Below are 27,609 nucleotides of genomic sequence, written 5' to 3'. Positions count from 1 at the left end.
TGTTGAATGCCATCATTGTGGCAAGAAGGGTCACTTTAAACGTGACTGCTACAAATGGAAGAAAGGGAAAGGAAAGCGCAAGAAGACAGACGATAGCAAGGAAGAGAAAAATGATAGACAGCCTAAGAAGAGCAGTGTAAAAATTAAATAGGTGAATGTAGTCACTCATGACAGTGATAGTGGGAGTGACGTATTCTTTGTCTCTTCACACTTTGGTGCACATGCTTTACTTGTAGATACAGATGATGACATGCATACCTAGATTCTCGATTCAGGTGCTTCCTTTTATGTCACCCCTTATCGTGAGTGGTTCTCTGTCTATACAGGGGGTAGACATGGTGTTATCCATCTTTGGAACAACTATACATGTGAGATTGCAGGTATTGGTAGTGTGCAGTCACAGTTTCAGCATAGCTTTGTCTTTACACTTCAGCATGTATGGCATGTATCTTAGCTCAAGAGGAGCTTGATTAGCACAGGGCAACTAGATGATGATGGTTTTTATACCACATTTGGTGATGGAAAATGAAAGATCTGTAAGGGATTTAGAGTGATTGCCAAAGGTTGCAAGAGTGATACTTTGTATCCACTTCATGTATCTAGTGTGCGTGACCATGATGTTGCCGTGACTGAGCAGCCAAGTGCTTCTTTGTGGCATGGCCGGTTGGGACACTGATATAGACATCTCAAACAACTTGTATTTAGGTCCAAGGCCATTCACGATCATTGCAATCAAATCCTCATCCTCTACGTCAGTTTTGATAGTTGCTAAAACTGATTGGCAATGATTTGTATCTTTGTTACACACTCTTGAATGGAGCATCCTTTCCTTTCTATAGTATTGAGCTTTTGTTTCAGATGTATTTTTCTTGCACTAGTAGTGTACCATAATATCTCATCAGGATAGTCCATGCAAATTTTGGTGTTTTGCAGTTCATAATTTGCATTACCATAGCATCTGAGAGATACACAATGAGAGCTAATGCAATACTTTATGAGCTCTTTTTAGCCAAGCACGATGTGCTCTCAATTGTTTAGTAGTTAGACTTTTTTCTAGAAGCTTGGGTTCTGCTTCAAAACCTATAACAAGATCCTAATACCCTTTGCCAAAATAAAAAAAAATTCCATGTAGAATTTCTATATATTGCATAGTTATTATTGTCTAGCTTCTCACCCACTATCTATATAATATTGTCATATTGGGCTTGGTTGCAGTTGCAGATATGGAACTCATACATATGGATGTAAAGATTGTATTTTTACATAGTGATCTGCATGAAGATATATATATGCAGTAGCCTGAAGGGTTTGTGGAAAAAGGGACAGAAAATATGATATGTAAACTCAAAAGGAGTTATGGGCTGAAACAAGCACCAAGAGAATGGTATTATAAGTTTGATACATTTATGCAGTCTCAAGGTTTCCATAGAAGTCAGGTGGATCACTGCTTGTACACCAAGAAGGCAGCAGATGGCAGTCTGATTATCTTGGTTTTGTATGTTGATGACATGCTGATTGCTGGCAGGGATACTCATGCCTTGGACTCACTGAAGCAAAGTCTTCATGGCAACTTTGATATGAAGGATCTTGGTGATGCAAATCACATTCTTGGCATGCGAATACTCAAAGATAGGTCAAAAGAATCACTCTATCTATCTCAGCAGGAGTATATCTTCAAGGTTTTGCAGCGTTTCAATATGGAGGGGGAGAAAACAATCGAGGTTCCATTGCCTCCATATGTGAAACTCAGTGCAGAAGACAACCCTACATTTGATGATGAGAAGGTTGAAATGGCCAAGATACCATATGCTTCAGCTGTTGGCAATTTGATGTATGCTATGGTTGCTACATGTCCTGACATTGCCTTTGCAGTGGGAGTGGTTAGCAGATACATGGCAACCCCTGGCAAGAAGCATTGGGATGTAGTGAAAGGTATTATGAGATACCTTAGTGGCACAAAGGAGTTATGCATCTGCTTTGGGAAGAAGAAGACATTTGTTGTTGGCTTTACGGATGCAGACCATGCTGGTCATGCGGATTGCAGGAAGTTTACTTCTAGGTATGTGTTTACTGTCACAGGAGGAGCAGTCTCTTGGATCTCTAGACTACAAAAGTGTGTTGCATTGTCTACTACAGGGGTAGAGTATGTGGGTGCCATTGAGGCATGCAAGGAGGCTTTATGACTTTCACGTCTGGTGGGAGAGCTTGGTATCACAAAATTACATGTTCTCCATTGTGATAGTCAGAGTGCTATCATGCTAGCACAGAATCTTATCTTTCATGCAAAGACAAAGCACATACAGGTGAAGTACCACTTCATTAGAGATGTACTTGATAGCAAGAGCATTGAGCTTATCAAAAGTGCATACAGATGATAATCCTACAGACCTTCTCACGAAGGGTGTTCCAGCGGAGCGGTTTGCTCATTGCCGACAGATGATGGGAGTTGGATAGATATATGTATTTCAGCTTTGTACATACCTAGACTTAGCTGATTCTTTTCTCCTCTTAAGGCACATTGTCTTTAGGTGGGAGGTTTTTTGGGAATAAAGGCCTCGTGCCTTTAAATGTGCTCGGGTGTGAACACATCCTTAGCACTTGTACTTATACATATATATCTGTCTAAAAACCTGAAGGTACACACTCGTCATTGTACCTACAAACGTGCTCACTCTCTACTTTGCTGTCTCTCACTCTCTTTGATTCTCGCTACGCGTAACGACTGATTGCCTCGATCTTCATGCCTAACTCGTCTCTACACATTGCAGCCTTTGTATGATTCCTTGTACGGGAAACCTCCATGTCTGCTTCCCTTGCACACCCCCAAATAGACAGAAGAGTAGCAGGAGCTAGCTCCAACAGACCAAGGCACCCACATCACAGAAACATAGATGGAGCTAGCATATCACCCGAGATTGCAGCCGGTCCTTCATCATCTCCAAGGAGTGCAGCCCAATGCACGCATATACTTGGCTGATGCCTTTTTGCTGATCCACTTTGCTCCAAGTACAGAGCTAGCACTTAGCGATAGAGTGGTAGCTCTAGAAGCGTCATCTTTGGCCTATAGAATGGTTGGAGATTGCTTGCTTGTCCATAGTCTTCATGACTCCAGATAGTTAGCTTTTATCGGCACCCCAACTAGGATCATGTGAATATTGCCCTTGGGAAATGGGTTCTTCAGTGCAGATGGAGGCAATGCTTGCTACCAGCCCGCTTGATGTGAGGACCTTTGTGGGTTTGAGACTACTCATCGGTTGTGTGGGAGTGCACAGCGGAATAGGAACACACACACACAATTATATTAATGTCTAGAAAAGGCCAAATCGGCCTATGAGACTAGAAAGTTACATCTAAAAAGTCAAAGAATTTTCCAAGTCCCAAAATAGCTGTCATCTAATGCTATGACTAATCAAATGGAAAATAAACAACAAACAATACATATCCGATGAGTACAAAATGATGTCTAGGCCAGATACAATGTGGAATCGCTTAGGAGGTACTCTCATCCTAAGATATCTCTCATGGGTCTATTTAACGTAGAGAAGCTGAAATGGTAGGGTATGGTCCCTTGATGATGTAGTATCCTCTGTATATGTAGATGATGCTTCTTGCAGGGGTGTGGATTAGTTGGGCATGGACGACGAGCTTTGCATCTCTTTGTGGCTGTCTAGGGTGGTCCCTTGTGGAGGGCCATGAGTAGGTTTGATGAGGGCTTTGTAGGGGAGGCAATAGTTGATGCTTTGTAGAACTCTGTGAGTGTATGTTGGTATGCAACTCCTTGTCTCTACTCTTGGGTCCATAAGAGGTGCTCCCTACGATGATGTAGTTCCAGTAAGAAGAGGCCGGGACATCTTTGATTTGAGAAATCCATCACCTTGGATAGTGGCCCACATCCCGCTTTAAACAGCCAATGGAAGTGCGCTTTGATCTCATAATACACTTGACATCTACATAAGTAGTGCTCCTTTGTCTTTGGCTCGATCTAACAGAGTTGGCAAGTCTTGTCCTTTGGGGGGAGGGAGTTTGTGCCGTACTTACCTGTTTGGATCTGTAGTTGGTTCGAGGATGTAGGGAGCTGTCCATTGGCGCATTGTACCCCATGAGACAGGCATGCATCCATGTATCTTGGGTGGATAACAAAGCCATCAGGAGATATGTGCCGAAGATGCTTTTAGTACAAAGCCATAATCGTCCCCGGATCCTTAGTAGGTGTTACCCATGTCTTGGCTGTGTGTATCCAAATGATGTCCACCCTGATGATGCGGTTCAGCTCCTCTCGATTGAGCTCCAAATGAGGGCAATCCTAGCTGTCCTATGCTAGTGGGAGGTGATCCATGTGTAATCCATGTAGTCGTAACCATGCCTTTGTTCGAGCATACCAGCACTTAGTATCCCCCTATAAGAGAGAGAGAGATGAAGGAAAAAATTAGCATTGACTGAAGAAGAATGCTGAATACAAAGGGGAGGACTGACAGTCCCTGCACACAGCCCACAGCATTGGTGAGGGCATCAGATCAGACTGCAAATGGTGACAGCACCGTCCATGCTAATGGTGACGGAGAGAATGCAGCCTGCTGTACATGTTGGAGATGGAGAAGATTGCAGCCATCTGACAGAACACACACAAGGCAAAAGAGACGTGATTTGCCGCAGCCAATGCAGCCTGCTGTCCACGCTGGAGATGGAGAAGATTGCAGGTACCTAATGGAGCACTTGTAAGGCAAAAGAGAAGTGATTTGCCCCAGCCACAAACATCAGCTATAAATAGCTGAAAATCATCAAATCCAGCCGACCAGCAAACTAGGGCCATGAAAAATCTGGCCGACCTGTAATAAATGCAGTTGGCAGCTGCTGAACACTATGCAAATGCTGACGTGGCAGTGATCAAGCTGACATGGCATTCTTGGGGTGGTCACAAGGTGGTAGGGGTTGGAAACTGACTGATAAAACCTAATACAAACACAGTCTCCTATGTCTCTAGAGTGTGATAGAGGTCAGAACCAAGAGATGATTGACTAGCAGACAAAAATAAGCAAGGCTAACACCCCCTCTTAGATCCTCTGAGAGTTTGGAGACCCAACAATCATATGCGATGAAGCATGGAAGCCTTGGGCAAAGGCTTCATGATCCGCTACATTGTCTACCATATGACAGTAGATGGCTGCTAACTCGGAATCCATGATCTGCTCCCGTATATTATGATAGTGAACCTTGATGTGCTTCATGCAAGTATGAAACTCGGGGTTCTTGGCGAGAGCTAAGGCACTTTGGTTGTCCACACACAGTTGACTAGGATTTGTTTACAGAACGCTAATCTCCGCCAACATCTGACAAAGCCAAATTGCCTCCGTAGTTGTGGAACAAAGGATAGGATACTCAACCTTTGTAGAAGAAAGTGCCATAGTAGGTTGCTTCTTACTACACGAGATAGCTTCCGATCCAAGGGAGAAAGTAGAACATGTAGTGGATTGTCTCGAACCCATGTCTCTTGTCCAATTTGAGTCACTCCATCCATAAAGAGTGGCCCTCTCTCCATACATGATCCTGTAGGATTGAGTCCCTTGTAAATAGTGTAGAATGCACAAGGTAGATCTCTAGTGAGCTTGAGTAGGAGTCTTCATAAAAGAAGACAACAATACCACCACGAAAAAATATCCGGCCAAGTGTGAATAAGTTAGATTAATGAGCCAACAAGACACTTGTATTCGGTAGCATCTGCAAAGGGATCATCAGTTGCCAACATCTTGGACCCTGGGTCCATGGGGCAAGAAATAGGCCAAGACTCGGCCATATCAAACTCCGAAAGTGACTCCAATATGTACTAGTGTTGGGATATAAAGGTGCCCTGTGCAATTTGATAAATCTCTAAATGAAGGAAGAAGTGCAAGATTCCAAGATCTATCATATCAAACTCCTACCACAATATCGCCGAGTTTGATCAACCTTATGTGAGTTACTTTCAATGATAATAAGATCATCAACATACAATATGACCGAGACATACCTGTCACCCTCAACCTACAGTAAAGGTTGGTGTCATGATTTGATTGATGGAAGCCACTTTGTAAGAAGAATCAATCAATCCTTTGATACCAAGCGCAAGGACCTTGCTTCAGGCCATAGAGGGCCTTTCACAACTTATAAGCTTGGTTCTCCTTCCCCTGCACAAGAAAGCTAGGAGATTGTGAGGCATAAATCTCCTCCTTCAAGACACCATTCAAAAAGTGTGGCTTCATGTCCATTTGATAGACATGCCAATGATGGTGAGCTACAAGAGCCAAGATAGCTCAGATAGTGCACATTTGAGTTGTAGGTATGGAGTCTCAAAGTAATCCTATTGTGCCCATTGAGAAAAGCTCTTGGCAACAAGTCTAGCCTTATGCTTGTCCAAGGACCCATATGTAAGATACTTGGTCTAATAGACCCACTTGACACCAATTACCTTCTACTTCTTTGGACGTGGGACTAACTTCCAAGCCTGGTTTTGCTCAATAGAATCAAGCTCAACTTGCATAGCACTTGCCAAACCTCTTGTGCAAGAGCCTCACCAACTATAGTAGACTCATGGTCTTGAAGAATCTATGACATAAGGGAAAATTTCACAGAGTGAAGCTATCCTATTGGGCCTGAATCCTAGTTGATCTTTGTGGGCCAAGATGTGACTAAGGGAAATGAGTAGTCCTTGACTCTTGCATGAGCCTCTGATACCACCCAGGAATGATGATAGGTTCATCTTGTTGCGAAGGAGACCGAGTAGTCTTTGTTTGCAAAGAACCTGTCCGGGATAGGGACTCTCCCTCACTAGGTGAAGGTAGATCTCCCTCATCCGAAGAGAAAAGCTTCCCCATTGATGGCACAATACCCCCTGAAGGTCTGAGGGTAAGGGTGTGGAGTAAACATACTCAAAGATGAAGAAGAAGTCGGAGCCATCAAGGGCAGGGGAGGAGAGGGAGATGGTGTAGAAGAGGAAGGAGGAGGTGGAGTCGCAGACAAAGAAGGGGTGCTAAGAGGCAACCTTGAAGGAAGAGGAGGGACTAATGGTCGGGGGGCAGAGAGGGGGGGCTAGTCGATGATGAAGAACCACATGCAATAGAAGAATCATTAATTGGATCTTTGGAGGCCACAACCTCATCGAAGATCACATTCCTGCTCACCTTGATCTTTCTTTTTGTCAAGTCATAGAGGCGATAGTTCTTCGTAGTGATATTGTAGCTCACGAAGATAAGCTTCTTCAACTTTGGGGCCAAGCTTGCTTCCTCTCTTCTTCTTGTCCACATGGACATAGGCATTGCATCCAATGATGTGAAAGTGAGATACAAAGGTTTCCGTCCAAAAAAAGCATGATAGGGAGTCATGTCCTTTAAGGCTGAAGTAGGGGACTGGTTATGGATGTCAATCCATCTTTGTTTATTTGTTTGAGGTTGACACCACTCTTGATTCCTCCATCGGGGAGAAGCCTTGGCTCATGGATAGTGGAGTCTCTTCCCACATGACTTACTGGAAAAATTGGCTACAAGACATGGGATCTAGAGGGGGATCCTTCACCATTGGTGACAACTCTTCCATATCCATTCGTGGACTAGGGACCATTTCCTTATTGCCAGAACAACAAACTTATTTGGCCAAAGTCCTTTATGTACCAAATTTGGGCTTTAGTCTCTTGTCTATTTATGATCATACATAGCTAGATATCCAAGTCATTTTCACTAAGGATGTAGTCACTGTGGAAGATGCATCTACTGAAGCTACTCTTTGGACAGGTACACATGAGAGTGAACATTACACACTCATAGCCCTTGTTGTGCGGTCTTCACACAAGCTTGGACTACTTAGGCTTGTTCTAGGCATTTAAATTTTGATGCTATTTGGCGGGCTTCATGGAAGAAAATGGTGGAGGAACTCCAAGATTTCTCTTCTGTTCACTCTCTTTGCCCTAGTTGCCTTCAGGCAAGCAACATTGGCAACCGCATCCATAGGTTGCCATACAAAGGGCTACTACTCCACTTGAGTTGGTGTATACTCACCTTCGTGGACCGAAGGGCACTACCTCCCTTGGGAAGCCCAAGTACCTTATGTTGATCATTGATGTTGATGATTTCAACTGCTATGTGAGTAAGAGCGAGGCGTACTCCAACTTCTGCAAGTGGAAAGAGTTTGCAAAGATGCAAATGACCTTTAAAGTTCAAGGCATACACGCAGATCACGGCAATGAGTGTTTTTTTAACATCTTCTCTCAGTTTTGAAGAGATCACAATATTCGGATGGAGTACTCCCATCCAAACATACCATCCAAGAATGGTGTAGTGGAGTGTACGAATCGGACCATCCTTTAGATGTCCCAATCCATGTTGGAGCATCAAGGTCTTCATCATTTCTTTTGGGGTAAGGTGGTAGCACTGGTTTGTCATGGCGGGGGAGGCTTTCAAGTTTCTCCTTCGAGCTCTCGTGGGTATCATCAGATATGGATTAGACCGGAAGATGTGCCTAAGATATCTTGTTGAATATCTTTTGGGCTATATGAGTTCCTTGTCATGCCTTTTGGACTTACAAATGCTCTTGCCACTCTCAATTGGATGATACATTGCATTTTCGGGCCACATAGAAGATTTGTGGACACTTTCTTAATAGCATGATTGTATATTCAAAGAATGAGGCAGAGTATAGAAGACACTTGGACATCGTATTTAATGAATTACATGAGCATGGACTGGTTATCAATGATAAGAAAAGTGAATTCTTCGTGCATGAAATCCACTTTTTGGGGCATATTGTATCAACTGATGGTATTCGTATGGACCCTACAAAAGTTGAGGCAATATGATCATGGCCACCTTTGAGAAATGTGCATGAGATCCACAACTTCTTGGGTTTATGTTCTTACTACTACAGGAAGTATGTACGCGGATTTGCTGAAATTGTATCTCCATTGCATGCTTTGCGGAAGAAGGACGTGCCATTTAGATGGACAACAGTGGAAATTTCAACATTTGAAAAGTTGAAGCAAAAGATGACTTTAGATCATGTACTGTTGTTGCTCGATGGAAGGAAGTCATTCATAGTTCAATGTGATGCATGTGGTAACAGCAGTGGGGTTGTTCTTATGTAGGACGGTGGAGTTGTTGTAGAGTCCGAGAAGCATGAAGATCGAGATAGTTGGTGTTCGTTACGCACAGAGAGACAGAGAGAGTGAGAGAGAGTAGAGTAGAGAGTGTACACGATTTGTGGGTACAACGACGAGTGTCTCTCTTTAGGTTTTTAGATAGATATATATGTGTAAGTACAAGTGCTAAGGGTAAGTTCACACCCAAGCACATTAAAAGGCATGAGGGCCTTTATTCCCAACAACCTTCCACCTAAAGGCAATGTGCCTTAAGAGGAGAAAAGAATCAACTAAGTCTAGGTATGTACAAAGTTGAAATACATATATCTATCCAACTCCCATCATCTATCGGCAATGAGCAAACCACTCTGCTGGAAGACCCTTTGTGAGAAGGTCTGCAGGATTATCATCTGTATGCACTTTGACAAGCTCAATGCTCTTGCTGGCAAGTACATCTCTAATGAAGTGGTACTTCACTTGTATGTGCTTCGTCTTTGCATGAAAGACATGATTCCGTGCTAACATGATAGCATTCTGACTATCGCAATGGAGAACAGGTAACTCTGTGATGCCTAGCTCTCCCACTAGAAGTGAAAGCCATAAAGCCTTCTTACATGCCTCAGTGGCAGCCACATACTCTGTCTCTGTAGTAGACAATGCAACACACTTTTGTAGTCTGGAGATCCAAGAGTTTGCTCCTTCTATGAAAGTAAACACATACCCAAAAGTAGACTTTTTGCAATCTGCATGACCAATATAGTCTGCATCCGTAAAGCCAACAATAGATGCCTTTTGCTTTCCAAAGCAGATGCACAACTCCTTTGTGCCTTTGAGGTATCTCATAATACCTTTCACTGCTTCCCAATGTTTTTTGCCAGGGTTTTCTATGTATCTGCTAACCACTCCCACTGCAAAGGCAATGTCAGGACGTGAAGCAACCATAGCATACATTAAACTGCCAACAGTTGAAGCATATGGTATCTTGGCCATTTCAGCCTTCTCATCATCAGATGTAGGGCTGTCTTCTGCTGAGTTTCACATATGGAGGCAATGGAACCCCAATTGTTTTCCCCCCCTCCATATTGAAACGTAGCAAAACCTCGGAGATATACTCGTGTTGAGATAGATAGAGCAATCCTTTTGATCTATCTCTGAGTATTCACATACCAAGAATGCGATTTGCATCACCAAGATCCTTCGTGTCAAAGCTGCCATGAAGACTTTGCTTCAGTGAGTCCAAGGCATGAGTATACTTGTCAACAATCAGCATGTCATCAACATACATAACCAAGATAATCAGGCTGCCATCCGCTGCCTTCTTAATGTATAAGCAGTGATCCACTTGACTTCTATGGAAACCTTGAGACTACATGAATGTATCAAACTTATGATACCATTCTCTTGGTGCTTGTTTCAACCCATACAAACTCCTTTTGAGTTTACATACCATCTTCTCTTTCCCTTTTTCCACAAACCCTTCAGGTTGCTGTATATATATGTCTTCATGCAGATCACCATGTAAAAATGCAGTCTTTATATCCATTTTTATGAGCTCCGTGTCTTCAGCTGCAACCAAGCCCAAAATGGTTCTCAAGGTAGTCATCTTGACTACAGGACAGAAGATCTCATCAAAGTCAATTCCATGTTCCTGTTTGTACCCCTTCGCAACCAATTTTGCTTTGTACTTTGGTGAGGAACCAGAAGTGACCTTCATTTTGTAAGCCCATTTGCATGGAAGGGTTTTTTGCCCTTTTGGCAACTGCACCAAGTTCCAAGTGCCATTTTTCTCAAGAGATTCCATTTTTGACAACATGGCTTTATATAATTTCTCGCTGTCTTATCTGTCCATTGCTTCCTTGAAGCAAGATGGTTCACCACAGTCTGTCAACATGACATAATCAGCCACATTGTTTGCACCAGGAACAAATCTATAAGGTGGTCTAGTAGCCCTAGACGATCTCCTAACCCAATGATCATTGTTTGCTAGTTGTTGAGCATTTTTAGCTTGCTGTCCTGGCATTTCAGCCTGCAAATCAGCATTAACAGCTTGCTGTCTTGGCTGTTCCTGCACACGTAGTGGCTCATTATCATGGGCAATAGCTGGCTGATCATTTCCATCATGATTTTCTGCATTTACAGGTTCATTTATAGTAGGTATTTGCTGCTGTACAGTGGGCACATTTTGCTGTCCAAAAGGTATTTCTTCCCAAAATACAACCCTACGGACCTCAGTCTTTTCGGGCTTTTTATGCATACAATCTTCCCGAAAGATAACATCATTGCTGCGTACTACTTTCTTTTCTTGGGATCCCATAATTTGTATTCCATTTCACCCTCCTCACCATATCCTAGGAAAATGCATTTACAGAACTTTGGCTCAAGTTTGCTCTATTTTTCTTTACGAATGTGCATAAAAGCCTCGTAGCCAAACACTTTCAGGTGAGCATATGAAGGTGGCTTGCCCGACCATGCTTCTTAGGGAACTCCCCCCTCCCCAAAGAGTTGTTTGGTGACCGATTAATTAAGTGTACAACTGTCATAATGGCGTCTGCCCAAAAACCGTGGGGTAATGCAGCATGAGACAGCATTGTACGGACCTTATCCTCTATGGTCCGATTCATATGCTTTGCAACTCCACTTTGGGGTGGATTATGAGGGGCAGTGAGCTCCCTTTTTATCCCTTTGCTGTCACAAAATGCCTGAAAGGCCTTGGACACATATTTCCCACCATTGTCAGAGCAAAGACACTTGAGTGTCTTATCAGTTTGATTTTCAGCCAATGCCAAGAAATTTTTAAACTTGTTAAGCACTTCATCCTTGCTACGAATAGGATAAACCGATACCTTTCGTGTAGCATCATCGAAAAAGGTGACAAAAAATTTCTTTCCCCCTAGGAGAAGATTTCAGCGAAAGAGACTTTTTATGAGACGTCTGTGTATGTTTACTATAAATACAATGATCACAATGCTTAAAATTAGCATAACGAAGACAAGGCAAGTAACCCAAACGAGAGAGCATTTTCATTCCTGTTTGACTCGTGTCCCAACTGGCCATGCCACAAAGAAGCACTTGGGTGCTCGGTCATGGCAGCAACATGATCACTCACACTAGAAACATGGAGAGGATACAAAGTATCACTTTTACAGCCTCTCGCAATTACTCTAGAGCCCTTACAGATCTTCCATTTTCCATCACCAAAGGTGGTATGAAAACCATCATCATCTAGCTACCCTGTGCTAATCAAGCTCTTCTTGAGCTGAGGTACATGCCATACATGCTGAAGTGTGAAGACAGAGCCATGCTGAAACTACAACTGCACACTGCCAATACCTGCAATGTCACATGCATAGTTGTCCCCAAGATGGATAACACCATGTTGGCCCCTTGTATAGGTAGAGAGCCACTCATGATGAGGGGTGATATGAAAGGAAGCACCTGAATCGAGAATCCAGGTATGCATGTCATCATTTGTATTTGTAAGTAAAGCATGTGTACCAAAGTGTGAAGAGACCAAAAGGACGTCATTCCCACTGTCACTGTTATAAGTGACTACATTCAACTCTTCAATTTTGACACTGCTCTTCTTGGGTTGACCCTCTTTCTTCTCTTCCTTGCTATCATGTGTCTTCTTGCCCTTTCCTTTCTCTTTCTTCCATTTGTAGACCCTCTTTTTTCTCTTCCTTGCTATCATGTGTCTTCTTGCCCTTTCCTTTCTCTTTCTTCCATTTGTAGCAATCACGTTTAAAGTGACCCTTCTTACCACGATGGTGGCATTCAACATCTTTGCCACGTGGTTTACTTCGTTCCTTGCTATCAGATTTGCCTTTCTGTTGTGATCTGTCCCTAGTATGCAAAGCACTGGAAGACTTACTGGATGCATCGTTTTGCCGATTCATTTCTTCCATGAGTAGAGCACTCTCTACATCAGCATATAAAAGAATTGCATTAGAATTGCTCATAGCAATCTTGAATGTATCCCAACTCTCTAGAAGAGTGCAAAGCAAGAACGTAGCCTTAAATTCTTCTTCAATCAAGAACTTCAAGGCAACCAACTGGCTGAAAGTGGAGTTAAACTCACTTAAGTGAGTAGACATTGTCGTATCCTCTTTCATACGCAAATCCATAAGCTTTTTCAGCCAATACACTTTGCTTGCAGCATGCTTCTGTGCATACAGTTTTTCCAAATGAGTCCATATAGCATATGCATAATCTAAACCTTCAATGTTAAATAGCAAGGCATCAGAAATCGATAGCTCGATGGTTGAGCATGCAAGCTCATTTAACTCATATCCCAATCTTCTTATTCCATGTCTACGGGCTTTGCCCCTTTGGTTTTAATCGGCTTCGCTTGCTTCTTTTGCAACAGGATATTGTAGCACTGTTTTTGCCAAATTGCAAAGTTATGTGCTTCTTCAAGCTTCTTTATGTGCATGAGATTATTGCTATCATTGCTGCTAGGCATGATTTTCAGCCCAAATGTGACTAAAAAATGCAGCAAATGCAGGCCCAAACTGTCACACAAATGACCAAGGTACAAACAAGTACCAACCAGCAATAAGTGACCACGTAGAAGTAGAGATTTCAGATCTGTAATTAAATTTTCAGAAGCACGAAACCATGTGCTATAGCATTCCACAATTGATTACAGCTGTTCGAAGGGCATATACATCACATTACATGAGAAATCCCAAATTTTAGCTGCAATTTTTGTTGTGCATGTACCCACGGGCATAAAATTTGACACGCACGGTCAAAAGCCCCAAATTTTTTGTGCTCAAAGCATCAACCACACATCTGCATTTTCTCTGTTATGCATAGAACAGGCCAATTTTGCCAAAATAGATCAATTTCAGAAAACCCCCAAAAATTTTCAAGTGTTGATGTCCAAATTGCATGGAATTGAAACTGCATGTACATAAAATGACCAAATGGTGCACAAATTTTGCCCAAACTGCAAAAGCCCCAAATTGCACGGTGTCCAATGTGCATCAATGTAGAGAAGTTGGGTAAATTTCAGCCCAATTTGTGCATGTACATGAAAAGCCCCAAATGTCGGAGACAAGATGTCACAAAATTTCTACAATTTCTGAGACAAATTGTCTTGTCTTGCATCACAATCCCCAAATCCGAGAAAAGGCCCAAATTTTCGGGCCAAGATTGCATAAATTTCAGTGAAATTGACTCATCCAAGAAAAAATCTCACTTGCATTTGACAATCACCAAAGAATTTATGAGGCTTGCACATTCAATGTCTGCAATTTTTGGTCTAGAGAACATTGCAATATATGTCGGGCACAAATTTGGGGGAACCCCCAAATTTCAAGACACAGATTTGCACTACGTGCTTGTAGGTGTAAACACCTGGCAAAGGGGGTAAAAAAAACAAGTAAATAAAAATATAGGCCATTGACCTTAGCCAGACTCTCGTCACATGGAAGATCTGCAGTCCTGTCGCGCAGAAGAACCCGTTGTTTGTTAGCTGTTGCAATCGATTGCCGTCTGGTTGTTTGTAGATCGCCCCATCTGCCTTGTGCTGCAACCGACTGCCGTTTGTCGTCAGTTTGTAAATAGTCCAGTCACCAGCTTGGTTGCTTCTGTCACGTACCTGAAAACTGTTGCCTGGTTTTGCTTGGTCCACGTCTGCTTGCTAGGTTAGAAAAACGACCTGTTTTTTGTCTAGAAATGATGTTTTTACCCTATACCTGCACCTTGGAAGTGTCGCCTGAAAACGTGATCTGTTGACCTGCACGAACTCCGAGAAGTGCAAACGCCTTGACCGCAGCTCTGATTCTAGTTTGTAGAGTCTAGGAGGCATGAAGATTGAGACAGTCGGTGTTCGTTACGCATAGAGAGACAGAGGGTGTGTTCACACATGAGCACATTAAAAGGCACGAGGGCCTTTATTCCCAACACTTGTGGCTTATGAGAGCCAAATTATCACGATGCAGAAAATAATTTGCAGGTCTACGAGAAAGAGCTTTTGGTTGTAATTCATGCATTGTTTACGTGGAAACATTATTTATTGGGGGCTGATTTTGTGGTGTTGAGGGTAAAGGCGCCTTTGCCTGGCCGCTCATGTATTACTACACTGACAGTGCCCGCCACTGCACACTGCAGGTGGTGGGTGCCCCTCACTGTCACTTTATTCTTTATTCTTTTAGTGACAGTTTGAATAAAGGAAGGCCTGGTCACACATTGTGATTGTTGGAGTTCCCATTTCTTGTCTCTCTCTTTCTTGCTCTTACTCTCCCGCCATAGCTCTCCAAGTGCAAGCTTCCATCCTTCTCACCTTTCAATTGGTATCAGAGCATGGTTGCTTGAGCATTCCGACTTGGTTCGTGACTCCTTCAGCTTTCTATTGATTATCTACACTCATTGGGTTCCGGTAGCCATAGCCGACTCTCTCGAGCTCTCGTCACTCTTGGCTTCCCGAGCACCTTTCTGGTCTCCCTTGGGCATCCTCAGGGCATTCCAACAAAGGTATTCATTCACTTCCTTCAGGGTTTCATTGAAGTTCACAGGTACAACAGGGTTTGCAAGATCAGAGGCAGCCATAGCTCCCACCATTGGAGCTTGTTCACACCATATCTTGCTTGAAGCCTTTGTAGGCTATCTTGGGCTTGCACTAGGCCTTCATTGACTCATGATTGAGCCCCCTTCCACCTTGGATAGCCTCAGTAGAAGCAACAGAAGCCACCAGCAACTCAACGTGATTTGTGTCAGTTCCTAGCAGCCCCTGGACAGCTCATCCTCTACTTGCTGATGATCATGCTTGGACTCTTGGGCATTGTGGCACTACTTGGACTGATCCTTGGCATGCTTTGAGCCTTGTAGAGGCTTTGGGGCATTGATATTCAGCTCCAATTTGACTGTATGAACAGCAGACCTGTTGTCCATGTCTGCAATTGACATTTACATCTATATTGGAGCTCTCTACATACACTACTTCATGCCCATATGCTATGCCATTGATGCCTATGCTTGGTAGATGTTGTGCACATGCTTTGCCATGACCTTGGACTGATTTTTGGGCTGAAAAATCTCAATTTTGAACAGTAAATCACTATTGTACAATAGCGGGCTGAAGCCTATTACTTCATGTTTGCCTATGTCTCTTGGAATCGGGACATGCTTTGGAGATGTACTTTGATGTATTGATCATCGGGGATCGACTTTGAGCTTGATATTACTTCGGATCATTGGTTGGGCTTGAGCTCCGCTTTGTAGCACTTGAATCTCCGTTTTTTGATGTACTTATGGCATGTACTTTGCTTATGTCTGACCAGTCTTGACATGCTTGGCCTATGCTACTACTACATGCCCGTTACATTGTCTAGAGTTGGATGCTACTAAGCTTGGCCAAAAGGCTTGGCATTTGATTGTTTGGAGCTTACATTGGCTATTTCTTAGCTTGCCAGAGTTACAGTTTGGATGCACTTGATGTCTATGGATGCTATGTACGGATGCTACACGACCTATATACTCATGAGGTCTTATTGATGCTTGATCTTGGATCTTCTGGCACTGGTGCTATCAAATGCCCTTGTCGAGCTTCTTTGCTTGATATCTATGGCTTTTGTGCCAGTGGGAGCGTTTTTGGATGCTTGACAGACATTTGAGACTGGGATCTTCACTTGGATGTTGCATGGTTGATATGCCATGGTCCTCACAGATATACTTGGGCTGATTTGGGCTTTGCGCTCTCTGAGCATACACCTATTTGTGTTAGGTCTTGCCAGTGTTGTGTACACTTTGCCCTATTACACAGGGGGTGTATCGGCTTACTGACGGATTCATTTGACATGCTTGGGTGTTTGCTCAATGTTCGTATGGCTGTTATATGTTGATTTATGCCCGCTTGATGTTGGTTATGCTCTGGCAGTCAGTGGTTGACTTGGTGCATTCATTTTGCGTACAATTTGCTCTCATTGTACTTGGCTATAATTTATTAGAGCAAGCAGTTATGCATGGACTATGATGTATTTTTCATGTTGAATTATCTTGATTTTATGTACTTTTGATGGTATTTGGTGGGCAACATCATTAGCTATCAGCTCTTGGTTATTTTGTCTTGGTTTTGGTGGTATTTTGGTTGTTTATAGCAGTTTACAGCAAGCAGTTTTGAACTATCTGCACCGTTTTGGACTGCAATATGGCATCTTCTTCCACCGACAGTGCTATCTTCAACATCATTAAGCTTGATGGTACGAATTATGCTCTATTGGAAGAGCCAAGTTTGACAGGTATTGGTGTAGAAATCGCAGATAAAACCACTAAGGTTGCATGGAGAGCAGCTTGAAACCATGATTGATGACAAATGGATGGAGCTTGATGAGTCATGCAAGTCCACCCTCATCTTGTCTCTCACTGAACATGTGCATTACAATGTGGTTGAGGAAGCACAGAGTGCTTGGCAACTTTGGGATAAGATTAAGAGTCTCTATGACAGGAAAAGTCCAACAAGTCAGATGTATTGGCTGAAGCAACTTATAGACCTGTGTATAAAGGAGAATATGACGATGTCTGCTCATTTGAGCTAGCTCCATACGTTTCTTAAGAACTTAACTTCGCAGGGCATTACCTTCAATGATGAGGTTACTTCATTGTTTTTGCTTGAAACTCTGAGTGAGTCATGGGATGTATTTTGCACTCCCTTATGTGCTCTTGCTACTACTTTGAACTTGCTTGATGTAGAGAGTACTCTTTTGTAAGAAGAGATTAACCATAAGAACTTTGATGTCTCTCGTGTGTCTCATGCTTTGACAATTAGAGGCAGAGATGGTAATGGAGAGAATGATCGTGGGAATGACCGTGGCAGAGAATCGCAAAAGTCTAGGTCTAAGTTGCGTTGTAAGTTGCGCAACAAGTCTCGCGGGAGAAATGCTAATGTGACATGTCATCATTGTGGCAAGAAGGGTCATATACGCCCAAAGTGTCATGAGTTGCGCAATGAGAAGTGCAAAGAGAAGGGAAAATACAAAGTATAGGAAAAGTCCTCTGATCGTAGTATGATACTTGTAAAATCTAGTGTGAAAATCGAGGAAATACATGCCATGCAGACTGAGGACTCCGATGGGGAGTACATACTTGCAGCTAGTTCTTGTGATGCTACGCCATTGACCGAGGTTCACTCTATGTATGTGCAGTGCTGGCTTTTGGATTCTGGTGCTTCCTTTCATGTTACACCATGCCGTGAGTGGTTTCACTTCTACCGCACTGTCTCTGGTTCAATTCTCTTGGGTGATGACAGGTTACTTGCCATTGTTGGCATTGGGAATGCACAGCTACAGTTCTCTACTGGCAGTACTTTCCTGTTACAGGATGTATGCCATGTACTTGCGCTTACATAGTCTTATGTCTGCAGAGCAGCTTGATGATGCTGGGTTTCATGTCTCTTTTGGGGATTCCACCTGGAAGATTACACGTGGCAGACTTGTGCTTGCTAGAGGTGCCAAGACTGGCAGCCTCTATCCTCTTGTAGTTGATGGATCCCATGTTGATCATGTTTTCTCTATGGGTTTCATCCCATATGTATCTCTTTGGCATGCTTGTTTGGGTCGTATGTCCTTGAAGAAAATAAAAATGCTCTCTGGTTTATACTACTTACCGCCCCTTAACTATGTATGTTTTGATTCATGTGAGCATTGTCTTTATGGCAAACAGACTAGGAATACGTATAAGAAGTCTAGTGGGACACGTATGAGTGAGCCCTTGGCATTGATACATTTGAATGTCTGTGGGCTCATGCTCTGTTAGTCTATGAGTGGTGCAAAGTATTTTGTGACATTTATTGACGATTTTTCGCATAAAGTCTGGGCTTATCCCATTAAGCTTAAGTCAGATGTCTTGGCTGTGTTTCAGAGATGGCTTGCATTGGTTGAGAACCAAACTGAGTATAGGATGAAATGCCTTAGGACTGATGATGGGGGAGAATATGTGTCACGTGCCTTTGAGCAGTTATGTGACGAGAGGAGTATTAAGAGTCCCCAGAATGGTTTGGCTGAGCGGATGAATAGAACCATCCATTAGCGTGTACGCAGTATGCTTAGCCATGCAAGTCTACCATTGAGCTTTTGGACTGAGGTAGTTAGTACAACTGGGCATATCATAAATAGATCACCTTCCAGTGGTTTGGATTTCCTGGTTGCAGAGAAGGTATGAATTGGGAAATCTTCCTCTTATGCGTACCTACATGTCTTTGGATGTGAGGCATTTTGTCATGTGCCCAAGGACAAGTGTAGTTAGCTGGATTCTAAGAGTGTCAAATGCATTTTCCTTGGCTATGGAGATGTAGGTGAGATGCGTTATTGCCTTTGGGATCCTTAGGTGTGGAAAGTCATATGCAGCCATGATATAGTCTTCCATGAAGATAAGATGCATCGGCAGCCTGAGAAGGTGTTAGAGATACGCAGGGCCATATTCCAGGAGGAGCCACGTGCTCCTGCACTGCTAGTTGGACAACCTGTAGTATCAGTTGGTACACATGACCAGGGTGTTGGATAGGATGCTGGACATGCAGTAGAGCCTGCAGTGCGACGGTCTACTAAAGCTAGATATCCGCCTGACAGATTTGAGCCCTTGATGCATTATGTCTTGGTTACAGATGCAAGAGAGCCTCTCACCTATGATGAGGCTATGCGCAGGGGTGATAGTCACTCTTGGGAGAGAGCTATGCAGTGTGAGATGGATTCCTTGCATAAGAATATGACTTGGGATTTGGTTGCATTGTCTACGGGCAAGACGGCTTTGCCGTGCAAATAGGTGTACAAGTTGAAAAATACCCCTGGAAACCCCAAGCCGGCTTATAAGGCAAGACTTATTGCTAAGGGTTTTAAACAAGAGCATGGAGTTGATTTTGATGAAGTCTTTTCTCTTGTGGTCAAGATGACTACCCTACGCTTGGTTTTGACCTTAGTTGTGCAGCTTGACTTGGACATGTATTAGATGGATGTCAAGATTGCCTTCTTGCATGGGGATTTGTATAATGAGATTTACATGGAGTAGCCTAATGGCTTTGCAAAACTTGGCAGGGAGTACCTAGTGTGCATGTTGAAGAAAAGTCTTTATGGCTTGAAGCAGGCACCTAGGGAGTGGTATCATAAGTTTGATGCCTTTATGCAGTCACAGGGCTACAGGAAGAGTGCTATGAATCCTTGTCTTTACACAAAGATAGTCCGTGATGGCTCATTGGTTATTTTGGTACTTTATGTGGATGATACGTGATAGCAGGGAAAGCTCATGATGAGCTGGATGCTCTTAAATCTCAGCTGAAAAATAGCTTTGAGATGAAGGATTAGGGACATGCCTCTCACATTCTTAGTATGCGCATTAAGCGCGACATGCATCAGGAACTACTCTACCTCTTCTAGAGGGAGTACATTTATAAAGTCCTTGAGCGTTTCTACATGCAGGACGTGAAGCCTATTGACTGTCCATTATCTTCTTATGTGAAGGTCATCCAGGCCGATTATCCGCAAACAGATGAGCAGAGGGCCGAGATGGCCAAGATCCCTGATGCATCAGATGTGGATAGTTTGATGTATGCCAGAATAGTCACTCGTCTAGATATTGCCTTTGCAGTTGGTGTTGTGGCATGCTATATGGCTTCACCTGGCAAGAAGCATTGGGATGCCGTGAAGGGTATCATGAGATATCTGAAGGGCACATCAAATATGTGTATTTGCTATGGCAGCTAGGGTACAGGAGTTGTGGGCTATACAGACTCTGATTATGCAGGACATGCAAATTGTAGGAAGTCCACTACTGGCTATGTATTCACCTATGTTGAAGCTGTTGTCTCTTGGATGTCCAGGGTTCAGAAGTGTACGGCTCTCTCTACCACTAAGACCGAGTATGTTGTAACCACTGAGGCTTGTAGGGAGGCCATATGGTTGGGCCGTTTGATTCATGACCTTGAATTGATTCTATACCTATGCTGCATTCGGATTCTATGAGTGCTATTCAGCTAGCCAAGAATTCAGTCTTCCATGTGAAGACGAAACACATTGAGGTGAGGTATCAGTTTATTCGTGGGGTCGTGGAGGATAAGTATTCGTGGGGTCGTGGAGGATAAGTTTGTTGACCTTGTCAAGATCTCCACAGACGAAAATCCTGCAGATTTGCTCACGAAAAGTCTAATTACTGAGCGCTTTGCCTTTCTCAGGAGATTGATAGGCATTGGATGAGATTATGTTTTTTCTCATCTTGTTGTATATGTATACATTGCACCGTCTTTTCCTTTTCCTTTTTACTCCTCACTAGGGCAGATTCGCCTTTAAGTGGGAGGTTGTTGGGGGTAAAGGTGCCTCTGCCTAGCCTCCCGCGTATTACTATACTGACAGTACTTGCCACTGCACACTGCAAGTAACAGGCGTCCATCACCGTCACTTTATTCTTTATTCTTTTAGTGACAGTTTGAATAAAGGAAGGCCCGGTCACACATTGTGACTGTTGGAGTTCCCATTTCTTGTCTCTCTCTTTCTTGCTCTTGCTCTCCTGCCATAGCTCTCCAAGTGCAAGCTTCGATCCTTCTCACCTTTCATGTGGTGCAGATAGATCATCAAACTTCGAGGTACTTTTTGACGCAGACAAAGTTATTAGAAGCATATGAGATGGGTAAATTTTCTCTCTGTTTTATTTTTCAGATTGTACATATTGATAGTAAAAAGAATGTTGTAGTTGATGCACTGTCACGTAAGCCACAAATTTCAACTGTCAGCATGGTTTATCACATTGAGTTGAATGCCATGAAAGAGCAATATATTACTAATTCGGACATTGCTAATGTTTATGATTAGCTTTGCAATGGCCCAAGGCATGAACACTTTGTGCTAAGAGATGAATTTTTGATGATGAATGGATAATTGTGTGTCACAAAGCAATTAAGGCCTAGAGTTGTCATTGAAAATCATACTCCTCCGTATGCAGGACACAGAGGTATTGATGCCACGGTCAAGGCAATGGAGCATTTTTTTTATTGGAGAGCTTTGTGGAATTGTATAGAACAGTTTGTTAAGACATGCATCGTATGCCAAAAGGTAAAGCATGATAGGCAAAAGATGCCGGTTTTGTTGCAGCCCTTGCCTATTCTAGATAGACCTTGGCAAAGCATTGCAGTGAACTTTATTTTTGAGCTTCGTAAGATACCTATAGGGAATGATGGGATATGGACTATCATTTGCAGGTTTAGCAAACAAGCCCATTTTATTCCGGTAAGGAAGAAAATAAAGGTTGATCATATGGCATGATTATTTTTGTAGCATATCTTTAAGTATGATGGTATACCAAAGTCGATCATTAGTGATCAAGACCCTCGGATGATCAGTTTATTTTGAAAGGGATTGTTGGAGAAGATTAACGATGTGGCATATTGACTGAAATTATCTCCACATTGGCAGATACACAATGCCTTTCATGTCAGTTTGTTGAGATTTTTTCATGGTGATATGTGAGAGGATATGTCTATTGAAATTCAGCTTGAGATTGAGGAGCTGGATGAGATTTTGGCACATAAGGAAAGAAAGATCAAAGTTGAAGTTTTTTAGAGATACTTGGTGAAATTTCAGAATTATTCACCAATGGATGCCAAATGGATGGAAGAGAATGACTTGGTAGACTATTCTCAGTTGTTGCAGCTTTATCTAGATGCCTTTCAATTAGAGTTGATCGGGCTTCGTTAGGTTTAGCAGAGCAAGGGTCTTGTCACGAGGACGTGAAAATTTGATGCTTTGCTTATGTTTAATTGACATTTGATTAAAGGATTAATCAAATGTGCAATTAAAAGGTGCACATGCGTTGCACATGTGAGGTGCAAGCTACTTTCTCACAATTGAAGACCGAAGGACCCTGTGAAAAAGATGGGTGTCAAAGGCAAAAGTTGTAACAAGTTACACTTGTTAGATTCTAGGTGAATTTTGGTATCAGTTTGCTCCTAGGACCATTAATTGGCCATTAAGTATCAGTGGTGACACTAGGGACTAGGCATTAATTAATGGATTAATGCTTGTCCAAGGGTCAATTAATGCATGGGACCACTTTGGGTTGCAAATGGGCTAGCCAATTAATTTTTGGATGGGCAAGGTCAATTTTCTGGGCATGGATTAAGGGCTGAATTAATTTTCAGAATTAATTAATTCTGAAAATTAATTAAATGGCTGGAAATTGCTGAAAATGGATTAGGAAAGCTGTCACTTGGCAAAACTTTCCCATGCAAGTGGGGGAAAGGCTAAATGGGGCTGAAGGGAGAGGGAAATCTCGTTTTTTCATTTTGAAGCTATTGGAAAGAGGTGTTGGACTGTTGCTGCCAGCTTTTGGGGCCAATTCCCAGCCATTGGAGACCATTTTGGTGATGGAGATCGCATATTCTTGACCTTGGGAAGCTGACAATTGCTGCTGATGCACTTTCTCCTGAAGATCACAGTCTCTGATGCTCCTGTTATTGTTGGTGCATCCATTTGGGGCTGGTACAGCAGGGTAGCAACTGATTTTGATCAGTTCTTCGCGACAAATCTCAAAATTTTCTCTCTACAGCATTCTCTCATCTCCTTCAGTCTATGCCCAACCATTCTCAGCAATTCTCAGCCATTTGGAGGAGATCTCAGCCATTTTTGGTGGGCTGATCTGTAATTTCTGCAGTAAACCCTAATTCACAGCAGAAATTAGGGTTTAGCAGCCACCTTGGGATCCTTGCCAGAGATTGAAGGCTCAAGGGATTGAAATCAGTAGCTGATAATTGAAGATTATCAAGGGATTTCAGGAGCCAGCCCAACCCGAATTGAATTGGGGCAGCATTTGGCCAGCCAAGGGTCAAATTGGAGAAGAAGTCCTGGGTGAAACAAGGGGCAAATGACCCAAAAGGCTTACTGGACATTTATGACAGCAAGAGCAATTGGTTAGCAGGAGGAGATTGAAGAATCTCAAGTTGTACTCCTTCCAATTGAATGAAAGCTAAAGAAATACCTCAAGGGGCGCTAATTTTGGGGCCAACAGGGTGCCTACTGTCCAAGAATGTTATGGTAAAGTGTGTATTTCATTTTATGTGCATTTATTTATTGCTGTAATTAACTCTTAAATTAGGTTATCACCACTCATTCTAAGAAGGAAGGCTGGTTTCAGGTCCGGAGTATTGCCTTATGCTCAAGGGGAAGGTAGCACTTCCACTCCTTTAGTTATGGACAACTCTCGTATGTAGTGGATCTCGGATGTATTCAGCATGTATCCAAGGTACTGCACTGACAATATGTTTGCAATGAGGTCACTATCTTGTGTACTAGTCACTGTGAGATGTATGAAAATGAGTATGAGTTTCACCTGGGCACTGTAACTATACTTTTGGATCATCTTATGATCAATTTGGCATGAATTTTACCTCAATTTTGGGACAAAAAAAAACTGATCAGTTTTAGCTCGTTTTTAAGAAAAACTTGAGAATTGTTTATGGTCACTTTTGGGATTAGTTTTGCATTAGTTTTTGGACTGATTATTGGTCAGTTTTTGCAATGAGTTTGTGATCAATTTGGGGTCACATTTGTATCAATTTGTGATCAATTCTCAGATTAGCGAGTGATTAGTTTATGATCAGATAATGCTTAGTTTTCAATGGTTTACATCTGGTTTCATGGACAACAATATATGTTATGATGCCATTGATGTTTTAGCCATGGTTTATGCTTGGTTATGCTATACTATGGTTTGGTTTTGCCAGACGAGTTGAGCTCATGAGAAATAGACATGTCACATGATAATCTGGTAATGTTTTTGAGATTCTTTGTGAGTCTTATGTTATGTTATGACTGACTGGTAATTTTGAGCATGTGTTGGGCACATGGAATGGTTGAGCAGCAGTGCGCAATGTTGTATTAACTATGATGCCTTGTGGGAATTTAAATCCACTATTTTGATTTTGATGCATTTGGCAGCGCAATTCACTATTTTACTTTTGATGCATTTGGTAGTGTAATTGAGGACAATTGTAAGGATTTTAAGAGGGAAGGCTGTCATGAGGATATGTATCTTTGAAACCTCACTTAACATGTGGATTAATTTTTAACCACATGGTTAAGTAAATATTGCACATGTGAGGTGTAACTAGGGTTAAGGTAAATTTATGATGCCAGGACTTGAGGAAATCATGGAATGTTAAAGGGAAAAGTTGTTGTAAGTTATACCACACATATACTTGGTGGTATCTGGCGCCAGTTGTTGGCCTAGGTCATTCATTTGGCCATAAGTATCCGTTTGGTGATACTAGAAAAGTGGTGTTCAATGGTATCTAACACTAATTTAATGGTCAAAGATGATACAAAGACACTCGGGAATGGAAGTTGCCCAGCAATTTAATTATTGGCCAGTCAGATTATTTTTCAAGGCACCAAAATAATTATTAGATTAATTTTTACTATTTAAAGATTGAAAATTAATATTTAACTATGGATAATGCTAGAAAAACCATTTGGGAAGGTTGTCACTTGTTAAAAATGCCCATGTAAGACCGAAAAACGTCTTTAGAGACTGGAGAGAGGCATTTGAGTGGATTCAACCTGTAAGAGAGAGGGAGGAGATGTTGCTGGTCTGATTTGTAGCCATTGGAGAACCTTTTGAGGCAACCAATGGCAGGAGAAGACCAATGAACAGCAGGTGACAGCATCTACAAGCTGTTGAGATCGGGAAACAGCAGTAAATGATTGATTTTCTTTGGTTCTTTATATCTACAAGCTGTTGAGATAGTGCAACAACATTAAATGATAGATTTTCTTCAGTTCTTCTCGAAGAAAGTTTGAATTTTCTCTCTCATCATTCTCTCTCATCTCCTAGCCTTTCTACAGCCTTGCTCCAAAGATTATAGCATTGAGATCACCAGAGGCTGAGAAATTTCAGATTTCTTTGCTGCAAACCCTAATCTGTAGCAACGGAAATTAGGGATTAGTAGCAACCTCGGGAAGTGTGCCATAAATTTTTCTGATCAGTTTTTTGCATTCAATCTATGATTAGTTTGGGATCAGTTTTTAGATCAGCATATGATTAGTTTATGCTTAGTTCTCAATGGTTTTCAACTGGTTTTATGGACAATAGAATGTTTAAGGAATGCCATTGACAATTCAGCCATGGTTTATGCTAAGTTTATGCTTTACTATGGTTCTTTAGCTAGAATAGTTGAGAAACATAACAAATGCCGATGAGTTTCTAGCAATAGTTCTAGACTATTTTTTCAGTTTTATGTTATGTTTGTGCTGTCTTGGAATTTTCAGTAAGTATTGGGCATGTGGCACGGTTGAACAGTAGTGGCTAATGTTGTGTTGATTGTGATGCTTTATGGAAATTCCATTGCAGTATACTTTTGCTTTGGCACAATGGAGTGCAATCATGGACGATTGCATGGGTTTCAAGGGGAAGGCTTGTCACGGGGATGTAAATTTTTGAGACACTTTGCTCTTGCTAGTAACATTTGTTTAACTTAATAATCAAATGTGCAATGTTGTAACTCTTTGCTCTTGCTAGTAACATTTGTTTAACTTAATAATCAAATGTGCAATGTTGTAAGACGCATGAGATGCACATGGTAGTTATTTCATGGTTAGAGGCCAAGGACCCAAAGGAAGCGGTGGGTGTTAAAGGCAAAAGTCGTGACAAGTTATGCCAGTAGGGTTTTGGGTGTTAGTTAGTGTGAGTTTGATCCTAGGACAATTAATTGGTCAATAAGTGTTAGTGGTAACACTAGGGATTAGGCACTAATTAATTAATTTGTACTTGCCCAAGGGTCGAGTAAGGTAGGGGACTACTTGGGGTTGCAAATGGCCAAGCCAATCAAATTGTGGATGGGCACATCTAGTTTTGGGCAGGATCAAAAGGGCTGAAATTAATTTTCAAAATTGATCAATTCTAAAAATTAATTAATTGACTGAAAATTGTTGGAAAATGAGATTAGAAGGTTGCCACTTGGCAAAAATGTGCATGCAATGGGGGAGAAGGCTATTTGGGGGTTATAGAGCTCCATTCAGTTGATCCAAGCTATATGAGAGAGAGAGAGAGAGAGAGAGAGAGAGAGAGAGAGAGGGTTTTACGAAAAAAAAAGAGAGAGAGAGAGGGTGTGTTGGTCTATTTTTGGAGCAGAAAAGAGCCATTTGCAGCAGGCGACAACAATCTGAGTGCTCAAGAAGGCAAGCAACAACGGGTTTGTGCTTCCTAGGGGCTAGTAACAACAAATTGAAGACTAGCGACTGCATTTATGAGGCTCCAAGTAGCAGGCAATTGTATTAATCGTTGATTAGGATAGGCAATAAGCAGTTTGAAGTTTTTTTCCACTTGGAAACTCTAAAATTTCTCTCCTCTCAGCAATCTCTAGACTTTCATCTTCTCCAGTCCATTCTTTGATTATCTTTGCAAATCTCAACCATTCTCAATAGTTCTTAGTCAAATTTGGTGGATAGCAAAGGAGTATCTACTATAAGCCCTAATTCTCAGCAGAAATTAGGGTTTAGCAACTACCTTGGGACCCATGCCAACAGTTGGAG

At 42.1% G+C, this 27,609-nt stretch overlaps 1 protein-coding gene across 15 annotated transcripts in view; it reads left to right on the top strand.

The window, feature by feature from the left end:
• Nucleotides 1-27,609, top strand: part of LOC148030108 (uncharacterized) — an 86,805-nt gene that overhangs the window by 37,937 nt on the left and 21,259 nt on the right. For 8 of the 15 annotated variants that reach the window (XM_087686374.1, XM_087686373.1, XM_087686376.1 and 5 more), the window contains one exon: nt 26,429-26,506. The exons of 4 other annotated variants lie outside the window; for them this stretch is intronic. In XM_087686374.1, the coding sequence (XP_087542500.1) occupies nt 26,429-26,506 (78 nt within the window). Of the gene's footprint in view, nt 1-24,214; nt 24,323-26,428; nt 26,507-27,609 lie in introns of those variants that run through there. 3 more of the 15 variants (XR_015692133.1, XM_087686375.1, XR_015692135.1) reach the window with 2 other exon arrangements.

This window comes from Lygodium microphyllum, chromosome 10 (assembly GCF_053477565.2).
Source record: "Lygodium microphyllum isolate KBCC chromosome 10, Lygodium_microphyllum_v1.1.10, whole genome shotgun sequence".
Classification (NCBI taxonomy): Eukaryota; Viridiplantae; Streptophyta; class Polypodiopsida; order Schizaeales; family Lygodiaceae; genus Lygodium; species Lygodium microphyllum.
This window is presented reverse-complemented; position numbering and strand designations above follow the sequence as displayed.